This window comes from Panulirus ornatus, chromosome 41, assembly GCF_036320965.1.
Source record: "Panulirus ornatus isolate Po-2019 chromosome 41, ASM3632096v1, whole genome shotgun sequence".
Lineage (NCBI taxonomy): Eukaryota > Metazoa > Arthropoda > Malacostraca > Decapoda > Palinuridae > Panulirus > Panulirus ornatus.
This window is the reverse complement of record NC_092264.1, coordinates 19,539,603-19,557,611: the sequence shown is the minus strand read 5'-3', so window position 1 is coordinate 19,557,611 and position 18,009 is coordinate 19,539,603. Positions and strand designations below refer to the sequence as shown.

At 40.9% G+C, this 18,009-nt stretch overlaps 1 protein-coding gene across 14 annotated transcripts in view; it reads right to left on the bottom strand.

Annotated features, from left to right (window-relative positions):
- The window catches only part of LOC139761747 (chloride channel protein 2-like), a 618,856-nt gene that overhangs the window by 287,468 nt on the left and 313,379 nt on the right, over positions 1 to 18,009 (bottom strand). For all 14 annotated transcript variants that reach the window (XM_071686178.1, XM_071686169.1, XM_071686168.1 and 11 more), the window contains 3 exons: positions 7,486 to 7,617; positions 7,166 to 7,328; positions 6,893 to 7,008 (listed from right to left, as the gene is read on the bottom strand). In XM_071686178.1, coding sequence (XP_071542279.1) covers positions 6,893 to 7,008; positions 7,166 to 7,328; positions 7,486 to 7,617 — 411 coding nt within the window. The remainder of the gene's footprint in view (positions 1 to 6,892; positions 7,009 to 7,165; positions 7,329 to 7,485; positions 7,618 to 18,009) is intronic.

Sequence of the window (18,009 nt, the reverse complement as noted above, 5' to 3'; positions counted from 1 at the left end):
GAGAGGTGCAACTGGAGGGATGTATGATCATTATCTTGTGGAGGCGAAGGTGAAGATTTGTAAAGGTTTTCAGAAAAGAAGAGAGAATGTTGGGGTGAAGAGAGTGGTGACAGTAAGTGAGCTTGGGAAGGAGACCTGTGCGAGGAAGTACCAGGAGAGAACGAGTACAGAATGGAAAAAGGTGAGAACAAAGGACATAAGGGGAGTGGGGGAGGAATGGGATGTATTTAGGGAAGCAGTGATGGCTTGCGCAATAGACGCTTGTGGCATGAGAAGCGTGGGAGGTGGGCAGATTAGAAAGGGTAGTGAGTGGTGGGATGAAGAAATAAGATTGTTAGTGAAAGAGAACAGAGAGGCATTTGGACGATTTTTGCAGGGAAATAAAGCAAATGAGTGGTAGATGTATAAAAGAAAGAGGCAGGAGGTCAAGAGAAAGGTGCAAGAGGTGAAAAAGAGGGCAAATGAGAGTTGGGGTGAGAGTATCATTATTTTAAGGAGAATGAAAAGATGTTTTGGAAGGAGGTAAATAATATGCGTAAGACACAGGAATCAATGGAAACTTCAGTGAAGGGGGCTAATGGGGAGGTGATAACAAGTAGTGGTAATGTGAGAAGGAGATGGAGTGAGTATTTTGAAGGTCTGTTGAATGTGTTTAATGATAGAGAGGCAGATATAGGGTGTTTTGGTCGAGGTGGTGTGCAAAGTGAGAGGGTTAGGGAGAATGATTTGGTAAACAGAGAAGAGGTAGTGAAAGCTTTGCAGAAGATAAAAGCTGGCAAGGCAGCGGGTTTGGATAGTATTGCAGTGGAATTCATTAAAAATGGGGGTGACTGTACTGTTGACTGGTTGGTAAGGTTATTTAATGTATGTATGACTCATGGTGAGGTGCCTGAGGATTGGCGGAATGTTTGTATAGTGCCATTGTACAAAGGCAAAGGGGATAAAAGTGAGTGCTCAAATTACAGAGGTATAAGTTTGTTGAGTATTCCTGGTAAATTATATGGGAGGGTATTGATTGAGAGGGTTAAGGCATGTACAGAGCATCAGATTTGGGAAGAGCAGTGTGGTTTCAGAAGTGGTAGAGGATGTGTGGATCAGGTGTTTGCTTTGAAGAATGTATGTGAGAAATACTTAGAAAAGCAAATGGATTTGTATGTAGCATTTATGGATCTGGAGAAGGCATATGACAGTGTTGATAGAGAGGCTCTGTGGAAGGCATTAAGAATATGTGGTGTGGGAGGCAAGTTGTTAAAAGCAGTGAAAAGTTTTATCGAGGAAGTAAGGCATGTGTACATGTAGGAAGAGAGGAAAGTGATTGGTTCTCAGTGAACATAGTTTTGCGGCAGGGGTAAGTGATGTCTTCATGGTTGCTTAATTTATTTATGGATGGGGTTGTTGGAGAGGTGAATGCAAGAGTTTTGGAAAGAGGGGCAAGTATGCACTCTGTTGTGGATGAGAGAGCTTGGGAAGTGAGTCAGTTGTTGTTCGCTGATGATACAGCGCTGGTGGCTGATTCATGTGAGAAATTGCAAAAGCTGGTGACTGAGTTTGGTAAAGTGTGTGAAAGAAGAAAGCTGAGAGTAAATGTGAATAAGAGCAAGGTTATTAGGTACAGTAGGGTAGAGGGACAAGTCAATTGGGAGGTAAGTTTGAATGGTGAAAAACTGGAGGAAGTGAAGTGTTTTAGATATCTGGAGTGGATTTGGCAGCGGATGGAACCATGGAAGCGGAAGTGAATCATAGGGTGAGGAAGGGGGTGAAAGTTCTGGGAGCCTTGAAGAATGTGTGGAAGTTGAGAACATTATCTAGGAAAGCTAAAATGGGTATGTTTGAAGGAATAGTGGTTCCAACAATGTTAAATGGTTGTGAGGCGTGGGCTATGGATAGAGTTGTGCGCAGGAGGGTGGATGTGCTGGAAATGAGATGTTTGAGGACAATATGTGGTGTGAGGTGGTTTGATCGAGTAAGTAATGTAAGGGTAAGATAGATGTGTGGAAATAAAAAGAGTGTGGTTGAGAGAGCAGAAGAGGGTGTTTTGAAATGGTTTGGTCACATGGAGAGAATGAGTGAGGAAAGATTGACCAAGAGGATGTATGTGTCAGAGGTGGAGGGAACGAGGAGAAGTGGGAGACCAAATTGGAGGTGGAAAGATGGAGTGAAAAAGATTTTGAGTGATCGGGGCCTGAACATACTGGAGGGTGAAAGGCGTGCAAGGAATAGAGTGAATTGGAATGATGTGGTATACCGGGGTCGACGTGCTGTCAATGGATTGAACCAGGGCATTTGAATCGTCTGGGGTAAACCATGGAAAGTTCTGTGAGGCCTGGATGTGGAAAGGGAGCCGTCGTTTTGGTGCATTATTACATGACAGCTAGAGACTGAGTGTGAACGAATGGGGCCTTTGTTGTCTTATCCTGGCGCTACCTCGCACACATGAAGGGGAGGGGGTTGTTATGCCATGTGTGGTGAGGTGGCGGTGGGAATGAATAAAGGCAGATACTATGAATTATGTACATGTGTATATATGTATATGTCTGTGTGTGTATATATATGTGTACATTGAGATGTATAGGTATGTATATTTGCGTGTGTGGATGTATATGTATATACATGTGTATGTGGACGGGTTGGGTCATTCTTTCATCTGTTTCCTTTCGTTACCTCGGTAAGGCAGGAGACAGCGACAAAGCAAAATAAATAAATAAATAAATAAATATATATATATATATATATATATATATATATATATATATATATATATATATATATGGGCATGAGAAGAAAGATCATGAGAGGCAAGTGTTTTGGGAGCAGCTGAATGAGTGTGTTAGTGGTTTTGATGCACAAGACCGGGTTATAGTGATGGGTGATTTGAATGCAAAGGTGAGTAATGTGGCAGTTGAGGGAATAATTGGTATGCATGGAGTGTTCAGTGTTGTAAATGGAAATGGTGAAGTGCTTGTAGATTTATGTGCTGAAAAAGGACTGGTGATTGGGAATACCTGGTTTAAAAAGCAAGATATACATAAGTATACGTATGTAAGTAGGAGAGATGGCCAGAGAGCGTTATTGGATTACGTGTTAATTGATAGATGCACGAAAGAGAGACTTTTGGATGTTAATGTGCTGAGAGGTGCAACTGGAGGGATGTCTGATCATTATCTTGTGGAGGCGAAGGTGAAGATTTGTGGGGGTTTTCAGAAAAGAAGAGTGAATGTTGGGGTGAAGAGAGTGGTGAGAGTAAGTGAGCTTGGGAAGGAGACTTGTGTGAGGAAGTACCAAGAGAGACTGAGTACAGAATGGAAAAAGGTGAGAACAATGGAAGTAAGGGGAGTGGGGGAGGAATGGGATGTATTTAGGGAAGCAGTGATGGCTTGCGCAAAAGATGCTTGTGGCATGAGAAGTGTGGGAGGTGGGTTGATTAGAAAAGGTAGTGAGTGGTGGGATGAAGAAGTAAGATTATTAGTGAAAGAGAAGAGAGAGGCATTTGGACGATTTTTGCAGGGAAAAAATGCAAATGAGTGGGAGAGGTATAAAAGAAAGAGGCAGGAGGTCAAGAGAAAGGTGCAAGAGGTGAAAAAGAGGGCAAATGAGAGTTGGGGTGAGAGAGTATCATCAAATTTTAGGGAGAATAAAAAGATGATTTGGAAGGAGGTAAATAAAGTGCGTAAGACAAGGGAGCAAATGGAAACTTCAGTGAAGGGGGTTAATGAGGAGGTGATAACAAGTAGTGGTGATGTGAGAAGGAGATGGCGTGAGTATTTTGAAGGTTTGTTGAATGTGTTTGATGATAGAGTGGCAGATATAGGGTATTTTGGTTGAGGTGGTGTGCAAAGTGAGAGGGTTAGGGAAAATGATTTGGTAAATAGAGAAGAGGTAGTAAAAGCTTTACGGAAGATGAAAGCCGGCAAGGCAGCAGGTTTGGATGGTATTGCAGTGGAATTTATTAAAAAAGGGGGTGACTGTATTGTTGACTGGTTGGTAAGGTTATTTAATGTATGTATGATTCATGGTGAGGTGCCTGAGGATTGGCGGAATGCTTGCATAGTGCCATTGGAGAAAGGCAAAGGGGATAAGAGTGAGTGCTCAAATTACAGAGGTATAAGTTTGTTGAGTATTCCTGGTAAATTATATGGGAGGGTATTGATCGAGAGGGTGAAGGCATGTACAGAGCATCAGATTGGGGAAGAGCAGTGTGGTTTCAGAAGTGGTAGAGGATGTGTGGATCAGGTGTTTGCTTTGAAGAATGTATGTAAGAAATACTTAGAAAAACAAATGGATTTGTATGTAGCATTTATGGATCTGGAGAAGGCATATGATAGAGTTGATAGAGATGGTCTGCGGAAGGTTTTAAGAATATATGGTGTGGGAGGCAAGTTGTTAGAAGCAGTGAAAAGTTTTTATCGAGGTTGTAAGGCATGTGTACGTATAGGAAGAGAGGAAAGTGATCGGTTCTCAGTGAATGTAGGTTTGCGGCAGGGGTGAGTGATGTCTCCATGATTGTTTAATTTGTTTATGGATGGGGTTGTTAGGGAGGTGAATGCAAGAGTTTTGGAAACAGGGGCAAGTATGCAGTCTGTTGTGGATGAGAGAGCTTGGGAAGTGAGTCAGTTGTTGTTCGCTGATGATACAGCGCTGGTGGCTGATTCATGTAAGAAACTGCAGAAGCTGGTGACTGAGTTTGGTAGAGTGTGTGAAAGAAGAAAGTTAAGAGTAAATGTGAATAAGAGTAAGGTTATTAGGTACAGTAGGGTTGAGGGACAAGTCAATTGGGAGGTAAGTTTGAATGGAGAAAATCTGGAGGAAGTGAGGTGTTCTAGATATCTGGGAGAGGATCTGGCAGCAGATGGAACCATGGAAGCAGAAGTGAATCATAGGGTGGAGGAGGGGGCGAAAGTTCTGGGAGCATTGAAGAATGTGTGGAAGTTGAGAACTTTATCTTGGAAAGCAAAATTGGGTATGTTTGAAGGAATAGTGGTTCCAACAATGATATATGGTTGCGAGGCGTGGACTATAGACAGAGATGTACGGAGGAGGGTGGATGTGCTGGAAATGAGATGTTTGAGGACAATATGTGGTGTGAGGTGGTTTGATCAAGTAAGTAATGAAAGGGTAAGAGAGATGTGTGGTAATAAAAAGAGTGTGGTTGAGAAAGCAAAAGAGGGTGTTTTGAAATGGTTTGATCACTTGGAGAGAATGATTGAGGAAAGATTGACCAAGAGGATATATGTGTCAGAGGTGGAGGGAACGAGGAGAAATGGGAGACCAAATTGGAGGTGGAAAGATGGAGTGAAAAAGATTTTGAGTGATCGGGGCCTGAACATACCGGAGGGTGAAAGGCGTGCAAGGAATAGAGTGAATTGGAACAATGTGGTATACCAAGGTCGACGTGCTGCAAATGGATTGAACCAGGGCCTGTGAAGCATCTGGGGTAAACCATGGAAAGTTCTGTAGGGCCTGGATGTGGAAAGAGAGTTGTGGTTTTGGTGCATCATACATGACAGCTTGAGACTGAGTGTGAATGAATGTGGCCTTTGTTGCCTTTTTCTAGCACTACCTCGCGCACATGCGGGGGGAGGGGGTTGTTATTTCATGTGTGGTGGGGTGGCGACGGGAATGAATAAGGGCAGACAGTATGAATTATGTACATGTGTATATATGTATATGTCTGTTTGTGAATATATATGTATATGATGAGATGTATAAGTATGTATATGTGCATGTGTGGACGTGTATGTAAATGTGCGTGTGTGGACGTGTATGTATATACATGTGCATGTGGGCGGGTTGGGCCATTCTTTCTTCTGTTTCCTTGCGCTACCCCACTAATGTGGGAGACAGCAACGAAGTATAATAAATAAAAAATAAATACATATGGATGGAATGGTAAGAGAGATGAAAGCAAAACTAGGTAAAAGGGATGGAGAGATGGAGTGTGGAGGTGAGATACAGTGGCTAGTGACAAACCTGTTTGCAAATGATACTGTGTTGTTTGTGGAGTGAAGAGGAGTTGCAGAAGATTGCAAGTGTGTTTCATGATGTGCGTAAGTGGAGGAGATTGAAGGTAAATGCAAGTAAAAGTAAAGTAATGGTGTTTGAAAGGATATTGAGTGAAAGTACAGATTTTGTAAAACCAAATAGAGTGATAGAAGAAAGTGTACTAAACTGTGCTGAAGATATGGGAGGTAAAAACTGGAAGAAATGAGTTAATATAAGTATCTGGGAGCTGTCTTGGGTAAGTTTCGTGATATGGAAGGAGAGATAAGGGAGAGAGCAGTATAAGGCAGAAGAGTCATTGGGTACCTTAATAGAATGATGAAGAGTAGAGGAGTAACTATGGAAGTGAAAGGAGGATTAAAGAACAGCATGGTCCTCTCAACCCTGACCTGTGCAGCTGAAACATGGACATGGAAAGAGGCACAGGGGTCAAGAATCCAGGCTGTGGAAATGAGCTATTTGAGAAGAGCATGTGGTGTGACTAGATGGAGAGAAGAAAGAAATGAAAGGGTGCATGAGAGATGTGGTATGGCAAGGAATGCAAAGGGAATGAATTGTGGAGTGGTAGAATGGGTGGAACACAATGCTTTGAGGTGGTTTGGGCATGTGGAAAGAATACAAGACTGGGAGTCTACAGGAAGAGTGTATGATGGTACAATTAAAGGGGTTGGTGTGGGGGGAAGACCACCTACGACACGGGGAAATAGGGTGGAGGAATACTGGAGGGAGAGAAATAGTGGAAGAATACATGGAATGGTGTATGTGAGGAAGGCATGTAAGGACAGGGATAAGTGAAGACTCTTTTGTTGTGGTCACCCCTTGATGGGAGTTCCCAGAGGGAACAGGCGTTAGAGATAGATAGTTATGTGGTATGACGAAAAGGAAAGAGACTCACCATAACTGGAAGGATGTGTGTAATCTGGCCAGTCAGTTCAAAAACAATGACAGATGTGGAGATAGTGTGAGTAACAGCACCAGCCAGGGCTGCTGCACCCACTATGGAGTATCCACCTGTAGGCATTATTAGGATGACAGTTTGACCCTAGGATCTGAGGTAACAAGTACAGCTTTATCTATAACAACCATGTGATATTCAGATACCAAGCAGGTTAATTTTTCCATGGATGAAATGTGAAAAAAGTAGATACCTGACTTCTACATGACTAACCTGGTATAATAATGTGGTTGTGGCCTCCATAGCGCAGGCCACTTGGGAAAGTGCAAGCCATTGCTTCACCCATAATTCTCCCTAATGCTGCTCCAATCTTGAACACTGGGATGAAAATACCAGATGGGACTGGAAGGGTACTGGCAACCACACTGCCACAGAACTGTGAAAGAAAGAAATGGAAGTTAACATAGGTAAACTAATCAAAGAATGGTCTTCTGAAGAGCTTTCACAATGAACTGCATTACTAAGCATACTACTAAATCAATACCACACATGACTACAACTTGAAATATCTTTGTCAACATAAAAGCACTTACGGTAAAAGTTATGTATAAGATGAGGTTGACAAAGATTCCTGTCCATGGTGTTCGCCAATTCTCAACAACCTCGAACTCATGGACAGTATGTTCCTCTTTGGTCCAGGTAATGTTACTGAACAGTTCCACCACCTTTGAGAAAGGTAATGAATGAGTCAGGTCATATCATAATAACATTAATAGGAAGATTAACATCAAGAGGGAAATTATTATAAATGAGTAACAAAAGTCATTTTTCATACATGATTCACGGAATGGACATGATAATCATCACTATATAAAATTACTATATTCACTGACTAACACTGAAAAACTATCAAATGTCATTCCAATGTATCATCAGGCATATCAATGGATGATGACATAATTTCATAGTAATCTATCTATCCATACTAGCAGTCTCTTGCTATACAGAAGAGTGGCTCTTGCTTAAATATTCTTCATCTTGGTACATTTCTACTAACTGCTCTGAGGGAATCCTTTCATAGATTTCATACATTAATACATCAAAATTTGTAATGTTCTTATGTTAATCAATCTTAGAATCTTTTAATTGCACACCAAAGAGTTGAACCTGGGCTACCAAGAACAGCAGGAAGACAGTGCACCAATGGACCACTGATGGAACAAACCTGTCTCCTGATCTGCTACACTACAGCTAAAGGATTCCCATCCACAGACTGTGGGCCTGAAGGGTGAAGCAAGCTATTCACACTCCGGTCCCAGGGATGCTGTAGTTCAACTCATGGGCATTTCAGCACTGTCTATATATCAGAACATGCAATGTTCACATGAAGATTGACTAAACTATTTTACTATTGCACACCTGAGAGTTGTTCCTAGGCTACCAAGAACAGCAGGTAGACGGCATTCCACTAGACCACCGATGGGACAAAAAACTCTCTCCTGAGCTGCTACACTACAACTTTAGGATCAGTATGGTGAGATGAGACAGGCCACCTACACTGGTCCTAAGGATGCTGCAAATTGACTTACCACCATCCTGGCAATATCTATACATCAGAACATGTAATGTTCATGTGTAAAGCAAAATAACAATTTTACCATTGCGCACCTGAGGGTTAAACTCAGGCTAATGAGGTCAGAGAAGAGTTTTGTATTCATCCTAATGGTGGTCCAGTGATACACTGTCTGCCTAATGTTCTTGGTAGCCTGAGTTTAACTCTTGGACACATGATGGTAAAATTATTAGACTGATTCACACGTGAACATTACACATTCTAATACAGACATTACAGAAATTCCTGTGATCTGACCTGAAGCATTCTTGGCCCTAGGGTGTGGGCAGCCTGTATTATCCTACAAGCCCACACTGTGTGGCTAGGAATCCAAAAGCTGTAGCGTAGCAGCTCAAGAAAGAGGGATTTTTGTCCCAGCAGTGATCTAGTGGTACAGTTAACCTACTATTCTCAGTAGCTGAATTCAACTCTCAGGCACACATGGTAGAATTTATATATCATACCATACTGACTTGACCTTGTAATCATCAGGATTTCAAATACCAATCATCAGCTCTCCCTAAATGGGTAGTAACCAACCAATGGCTTGATGCAATTATTGTTAATAGAAGATTTGGGCCCTCCTGGCCATTGTTTTTTCACTCCTGCAGAGGGCTACCACACTGTCCCTCATCATCATCACATTTCTCACACTGACAACAACACCCTCCCTTAACACTATCACTCCCTTGCTCCCTGGCTGCCATACCCTCCCCCACCGTTTCCATGCCCCCTCCCAACCAAGCCACCAAACCATCCCTGATCATCATCACCACTCCCTCTCTCCCTAACCACCACACCCTCCCTCCCCACCATCACTTTCTCCCATCCAAGCTACCCCAACCAATTCCTCCCTTCTTAGCCACCATACCCTGAATGGTGGAATGGCAGTGTTCAGGGGTACAATCACTTAACCCTACCATTTTTCCTCTTTGTTCCTCCCATATTGCCATTACATTCTTGCCATTCAACAAGAAAGCATTTTCCTGAAAACATATATCCCAAGAAGCCAGGAATTCGTATCTTGTCAAAGAAATGGATGAATTATTGGCACCCGTTTATGGAGGTTTGTCACCTAGCATCTGGCAACTTCCTCAGAGTGTATGCAGAAAAGGGACAGAAAAAGAGACCACCTTTTTAAAGTATATATTATCATTACAATTACTGTAATTCCTATCACTTTCATCATTATGATTATGATTATCATTTATAATAGTTTCATCATTCTTATCATGATTACTATCATCATTATCAATATTACTGTTATTACTGTCAAAAGTGTGCTGCTGTACTGAAAAACAAAGTCCAATTTTGTGAAAAGTCATTTCTTCTGACAGAAAAAGTATGGTCCTGTCTATATACATACTAAAGTTACAAAGTGCATCATGACAACTAAACCCCATACACGGTTGCCAATAATTCATCCATTTCCTAGGAAGGATAGAAATTTCTGGTTGCTGGGGTGATACATTAAAAGAAAAAAAATCTATCTATCTGTCCATATAGATCTCTGATACCTGTTCTAATTGGAACTCCCTCAAGAGGGGTGACCAAGGCATTGGAATCTCCATAACTAGTAAACTCCAGTGCCACTTCTTAGCCTTAATTGCCTCACCCTTAATGGGCCACTGGCAGAGGGGAACTCTAGCACAAAGTTTGCAGAGTCGTACCTAGTATTCCTAATGGCTACTTCTACCTAATGCTTCTACCTATTATTTCTACCTAATGCTTCTACCTATTACTTCTACCTAATGCTCCAGCCTAAACGTTCCTACCTACTGATTCTATCCACTGCATTATCTCTACAATAAAAATGCAGTCCATCTTCTTTCTGTAGACACACCAAAGAAGTTGTTTGATGCATGGGGAGAAATCCCATGATGAGTTTCCAATGATTCATCCATTTCCTTGGAAAGACAGAAATTGCCAAGTGTTGGGATATATTTTTCAGAGCCTACATTACGGTTCTGTGAAAAGGCTACGTTGACAATTTTGCAGGTAAGAAGAGGAAAAATGATGGTGGGAAGTGGTTACCCCACAGAGCACTGCCACTTTGCTGTTCACCCAGTCCTCAACAGGAGTAAGCAGACAAGAGCCCAGAGGACCATATCTGATTGTCTTTCTAAAGAAGACAGTGATGCTGAGAAATATGAGAACCCCTCTCTCACTGGGTATAAGAGGCAAAATCCCAAGAATAACCAGTGGGTAATCTCACCATATGTCCATGGGAAAGGATCATCTGCAAAACAGTACTAGTAACTGTCTCTTCTAAATAAACAAATTCACATCCCAAGTTCATATCAAGATGTTGTCAACATACCCAATCCATTCATTCCCACAAAAGCCTATATTACACCACAGGAAGTATAAGAGAATAAAGAAAGAAAGGATGATACGGATTAAAAACGAGGAATGCTCACTCAATGGCCTTTCCTTTTGCAAAGACACTAGAATTCAACTTTTTGAAACTCATTTTCTTCCAAACAGGAGTCAGCCAGTAAACATGGGAAATATGGGAATAGCCAAATTTCCTACTATATAATCTGAGGCTAACAGAAGGATCAAACTTCCTGTACAAATGAAGTGGCATGCAATGGGTTAGAAAGCAGATCCACAAAACTCAATGGAATGGTTACTGGCCCAGGTTCAGTAATGCTGGAGAAAAGTCTGGTTCCCTAAATCTTAAGACAAATGCTCTCCAAAATATCATCTTCAGGTAAGCTAAAATGGAGGCACCTTTCCAACATTGATAAATGGGCATTTGAGAGACAGTCTGGTATTTCATGATGTGGGGCATGATGAGTGTAGCAAGGATTCTTGCTGACGAAGGAAGTTTGGAGCTAAGAGAGGAAAACAGATGATCTCTAGGATCCATAAGTCAATAATGGACTTTCAAGGTGCCTACTAGACACAGGTTGTGATGAATATTCCTCTCTCTCCAGCTAGAAATAATGATGTCCTTGTTGGAAATTGCATGTTTCATTCATCTCAAGAAACATGAGGTTAGGGTGGACAAATCTTTATCAAATACATTTCTCAATGAAAAATGATGATGCATGTGGCACAAATGATATGATCCTACATTTTCTACATCCTGAAATTAGAGCAATGCAAAATAGGGACTTGTGGAGTAAGATCAGGAAAAAATGGATAAAAAAGGCATATGATTGTAGAGTCTAGTGCCTTCCTTTGTCAGAGACCAGCAGGTTGCAAGGCTAAGGCTCTAAGCTGTTGAAGGAAAAAATGAGCACAGTAGTTTGTCAGTTGTGGGACTACTAAAATTAGCTCCATAACCATTTGAGAGGGGTTTCTGAAGAGCAGATTTGTTGCAGCTCAAGGTGTTAGTAACCTTAACATGGTTATGGAAGAGAGAACCAAGGAAGCAAGGACATATATCCTCTGAAATAGTGACTTCTAGGTCTATTTCTGCATACTCTATGAAGATACACTCCTCTCGCTTCATTCACTCTCACCTTTTGCTAGTCTACACTTAATATCTCCTGTTATTCCTTCACATAATTTTTTTTCCAAGCTCACTTACTTTTACTGCTCCCTTCTCAATGATATTGCTTCATCTTTTCCTAAAACAAGATAGCAATCAGACATCCCATTAACAGCCCTCTCAGTATATCTACATGCAAAAGTCTCTCCTTTACATGCCTATCAACTAACATGTCATCCAATAATGCCCACTGACAATCTTTCATACTCATATACATATATTTGTATATATACATAAATCTTTCATACTTGATTACCATTTCCCACATCAGCAAGGTAGCACCAGGAAAAGATGAAGAATGGCCAGATCCACTTACATCCATTCTCTTGCTGTCATGTGTAATGCAACAAAACCACAGTTCCCTCTCCAAAACTAGGCCCCACAGACCTTTCCATGGTTTACCCCAGATGCTTCACATGCCCTGGTTAAGTCCACTGACAGCACATTGCCCCCTGAATACCACATCATTCAAATTCACTGTATCCCCTGCATGTCACTCATACTCCTAATGCTTCAGCCCAATATGTGATGTGAGGAGGGTGTGGTAGTAAGACATGTATGGCTGAGAGAGCTGAGGTGGGTTTGCTGAAATGGTTTGGACATATGAGTGACAAGTAAAAGTCATGGCAAGTACAGGAATCTGAATCCTTTTCATAATCATTCCCTATCGTCCCTTTCGCTTGTTGAAGAGGGCTGTTAGACATTTGAATAGTCAACTCTATCCTTGTCCATGCTGTCAAAAGTGTTTTTATCATCATCAAAGCCACAATCTCTCAATGTTTCCTCAATTTCTTTATCTTTCAAGCAATGCCTTTTCAATGCACAATTGACTGCAGTAAACAGGTATTCTGATGACATATCACATCTTGGAGTAGCACATATTATCCCAAAGAAATATTCTTTGGATAGACAATAATGAGCGGCGTGGCACGCTAAACCTGGAAAAAAGCAGGAATCTAGTGTCATGCATATCCAATACTAATATATGGGGTCAAAAACTGATTTTTGTGTACGTAAGTGAATTATGTGATCACTTATAGAGTGTTTTATACCTAACTCAGTTTTTTGACTAAATGTATAAATCATAGTTATAAGTCACATGCACTAGAACAGAAATGATTATGCCCAATTGCATTATCCTAACTAGAGTCAACTCTTTTGATGAGCAACCTATTTTTTGACCACTTGGTGTGGAAAAAAGAAAGCAAAAACATCTTTTTATTTAGGAAAAGGTGCACGAAAGTTTAATTTTTTTTCTTATCCATTAGATGGTGTTAACCTCATAAAAGGACAGCCCACTCAAAAGGGGTCAAACTCAAAGGAAAACTAATTCATAAATCAGTAGGATAAGTATTGCAGTAGGCAGTAGCTGGTAGGCAGCCAACGACCAGGAAGGTATATTACTGTTACTATCTACCTGGGTATTGGGAGGGTTAGTGATGGCTGCATAGTCAGCTGGCACTTCAGTGGTTGTCAAGTTGCACTTATTTGACCCCAGGTAACTGTCTTTTCTTTCTGCCACACCCACAGTGATTACTGGCATTCTGTCTACAAACATACAATCTGTCCTTGTCAAACATAATTCAAATGCTTAACAACACTTAACTCAAAACAACTCTTTTTTCATAACTAGATTTTCTTGCGGTGAGTGCTATGTACTAGCACTGTCTTTTGGCAAAAGGATGGGAGCAATAAATAGAGGTAGTAGATAGGAACATCAGAAAGGAGCATCAAGTAGAAACATTAGGCAGAGGTAGTAGGAAAGAATGTTAGGTAGAAGTAATAGGTTGGAACATTAGGAAGACACATTAGGTAGTAGCTGGTACAAACATCAGGTAAGAGCATCTGAAAATGCTATGCTAGAGGTGTCCTCTACCATAGGTCCATAAGAGTGAGGCATTAGAGCAGGGCTATTCACTTGGCAGGCTGCAGGCCAAATCTGGCCATTGAGTGTTTTTTTTCATTGGCCCTTTGACAGACTCAGAATAATTGAAATAAATTCATGAAATCTATCTATCTAAGTTCTTACAACATTTTACATAAATAGATTTCTATCTCGACCAACTGTATTAATTACTGAAAGAAACATGCGATCAACTGTAATAATCAGTTGAATGAAATGTACTATTCCCCCTCACCACTGTGCTTGTAGTTATATGATCTGTATGTGTCCACTTCTGCCGGCAAATGCGTTCATGTCTCATCACTTGGGCAGGGGTCAGGTGGGGGTTAGTCAGTGGTGATGGTCGGTTACATCTGGGTTAGTCACTATATTTTCCCCCATATCTAGTACATGTATAGCACTATCTTTCCCATTTAACTTTAAATTCTTGAGTGGAATAGCACTGAGAGAGTAGTGTTGTGTTGAATTACTTCAACAGTTACTGGTATATAATTCTCTTTTCTTTTTATTCATTTGCTTAGAAAAAAACATAAAAGCAAATAATATATGAATTTTTCATTTCTTTCCATGCATAAGTGTTTGGAGAGAAAAAAAATGGAGGTAAAATAAATGTATGGCCTTTCCATCAATTTGAGTCTCATAATCCTGCCCTACTCCTAAAGTAATTGAATAGTTCTGCACTAGAGGCTAAGAACCAGCATTGAAGTTCAACAGTTATGGAGACTCTTTCACCGTAGCCACCCTTCTGAGAAAGATCCCAAAGGGAATAGCCATCAGAAATAGATATAGATAGAAATATAGCTAAGTATACAAATGTCTCATATAAGGGTTAAGAATTAAGACTTAACTGTTTCCAATTTAGGAAAAATACATTTTCTACCAAACTGATCAATCTATGCAAGCACTTTATATAAACTAATATTTCATTACTTTAAATGATTACTTGTAGAAAAATTAAAAACCAATGTATATTTCTACTAAATCAAAAGTTAAGGAATTGCATTTTAGGAAAAGTACATTATTCAATGCACTGGCCAGTCCTAAGTAAAAGTATTTTGGGTGTGGAAGGGGTATGGTGGTGGGCACTACACTTAAGGGTGGGTGCCAAAGACTTGAAGAGTTGCTAGAAAAGTCACAGCCATCCCCCTTGGTCATGACCACTTTACTAAGGCCTTTAGGTAGCTCCAATGACTCATTATTTTGAGTTTTGGATTACAAGCCAACAGAGCAAAAAATGCACAGATAATTAAACTTGTGGTGGGAAATTAATTTCATGAGCATTCATAGCACTATGCTACATAACAGTTGACTGACCTTTGCACCAAAAGGATTGATTAGCAAGTATCACAGCAAAGGTTACATAGCAGTAGACTGACCTCATTAGGCATAATCTAATTTCACAATGAACTCTCCTGAGAAAAGTAATGAAATAGAATATAATTAGATGATCAACTGAGGTTACTTCACATCTAGAGCAACCACCTTGTCATTATTTTGTTATTTGTTGGTATGCTGTTTCTACTTCATGAAAATACATATGTTCACTATTCATTTCAGATATCTAGTTTGCCAATCTGCCAAATAATCCATGAATTTACAACCAAAATGTATCTTAAAAATCAAACGGTATATCAGTGGCGAAAATCACCGAGTTTCATGGATCTGTTAGACCTCTACTGAGCTAAAGCTGATGAACATTACAATTTAACTCTCTATCTAGATCTCTGATGCCCATTCCTTCTAAGAAACCCAATCAAGGAGTGGCCACAGCAAAAGAGCGTCCACTTATCCATGTCCTTACATGCCTCCCTCACATATGTCACTTTACACATTCTTCTACCATTTTTCTCCCTTTAGCACTCTTCCACACTATTTCCCCATGTCAAAGGTGGTCTTCCTCTCACACCAATCCCTTTACCTGTATTATCAAACACTCTCCTTGTGAGCTCTTCATTTACCCAAATCACCTGAAAGTACCACATTTCACTCACTCTACAACTCCAAAATTCATACCCTTTGCATTCCATGCTATACCAAATTTCTCATATACCCCTCATTTCATTCTTTATTCCATCCAGTTATACCACATGCTCCTCTCAAAGAGCTCCGTGTTCCTGATCTCTATGTTTTGGCTGCATGGGCCAGGTTCAAGAAGAATTTACTGTCCCTTATTCCTTTCTTCATCTCCATACTTACGAATCTACCCTTCATTATTCTATTAAGGAACCCCAAGACTTACCTACTCTGTACTGCTATTTCCCTCATCTCTCCATTTACATTACCAAAGTAAGCATGATAGCTCCCAAATACATAAAATTCTGTCACCTCTTCCAGCCTTTCTCCCCCCATATCTGGAACATAACTAAGTACAATTTCTTTTCTCAATCTACAGGGCTATGCAAAATCTATACTTTCAATTTTTCCTTTTAAACACTATTACTTTACTTTCCCTTGCAATTATCTTCAACTGCCAATGCTTACACACATCATAAAACAAACAACCTTCTGCAACTCCTCTTCACTTTCAACAAACAAAACAGGATCATCTGCAAACAGTCTTGTCACCAGTCACCATACCTCACCCTTGCACAGCTCTACACCCCTTTTCCCTAATATCGCTTTTATATTTCTTTTTTTTTTTTTTTTGCTTTGTCGCTGTCTCCTGCGTTTGCGAGGTAGCGCAAGGAAACAGACGAAAGAAATGGCCCAACCCACCCCCATACACATGTATATACATACGTCCACACACGCAAAATATACATACCTACACAGCTTTCCATGGTTTACCCCAGACGCTTCACATGCCCTGATTCAATCCACTGACAGCACGTCAACCCCGGTATACCACATCGCTCCAATTCACTCTATTCCTTGCCCTCCTTTCACCCTCCTGCATGTTCAGGCCCCGATCACACAAAATCTTCTTCACGCCATCTTTCCACCTCCAATTTGGTCTCCCTCTTCTCCTCGTTCCCTCCACCTCCGACACATATATCCTCTTGGTCAATCTTTCCTCACTCATTCTCTCCATGTGACCAAACCATTTCAAAACACCCTCTTCTGCTCTCTCAACCACGCTCTTTTTATTTCCACACATCTCTCTTACCCTTACGTTACTTACTCGATCAAACCACCTCACACCACACATTGTCCTCAAACATCTCATTTCCAGCACATCCATCCTCCTGCGCACAACTCTATCCATAGCCCACCCCTCACAACCATACAACATTGTTGGAACCACTATTCCTTCAAACATACTCATTTTTGCTTTCCGAGATAATGTTCTCGACTTCCACACATTCTTCAAGGCTCCCAGAATTTTCGCCCCCTCCCCCACCCTATGATCCACTTCCGCTTCCATGGTTCCATCCGCTGCCAGATCCACTCCCAGATATCTAAAACACTTCACTTCCTCCAGTTTTTCTCCATTCAAACTCACCTCCCAATTGACTTGACCCTCAACCCTACTGTACCTAATAACCTTACTCTTATTCACATTTACTCTTAACTTTCTTCTTTCACACACTTTACCAAACTCAGTCACCAGCTTCTGCAGTTTCTCACATGAATCAGCCACCAGCGCTGTATCATCAGCGAACAACAACTGACTCACTTCCCAAGCTTTCTCATCCCCAACAGACTTCATACTTGCCCCTCTTTCCAAAACTCTTGCATTCACCTCCCTAACAACCCCATCCATAAACAAATTAAACAACCATGGAGACATCACACACCCCTGCCGCAAACCTACATTCACTGAGAACCAATCACTTTCCTTTCTTCCTACACGTACACATGCCTTACATCCTCGATAAAAACTTTTCACTGCTTCTAACAACTTGCCTCCCACACCATATATTCTTAATACCTTCCACAAAGCATCTCTGTCAACTCTATCATATGCCTTCTCCAGATCCATAAATGCTACATACAAATCCATTTGCTTTTCTAAGTATTTCTCACATACATTCTTCAAAGCAAACACCTGATCCACACATCCTCTACCACTTCTGAAACCACACTGCTCTTCCCAATCTGATGCTCTGTACATGCTTTCACCCTCTCAATCAATATCCTCCCATATAATTTACCAGGAA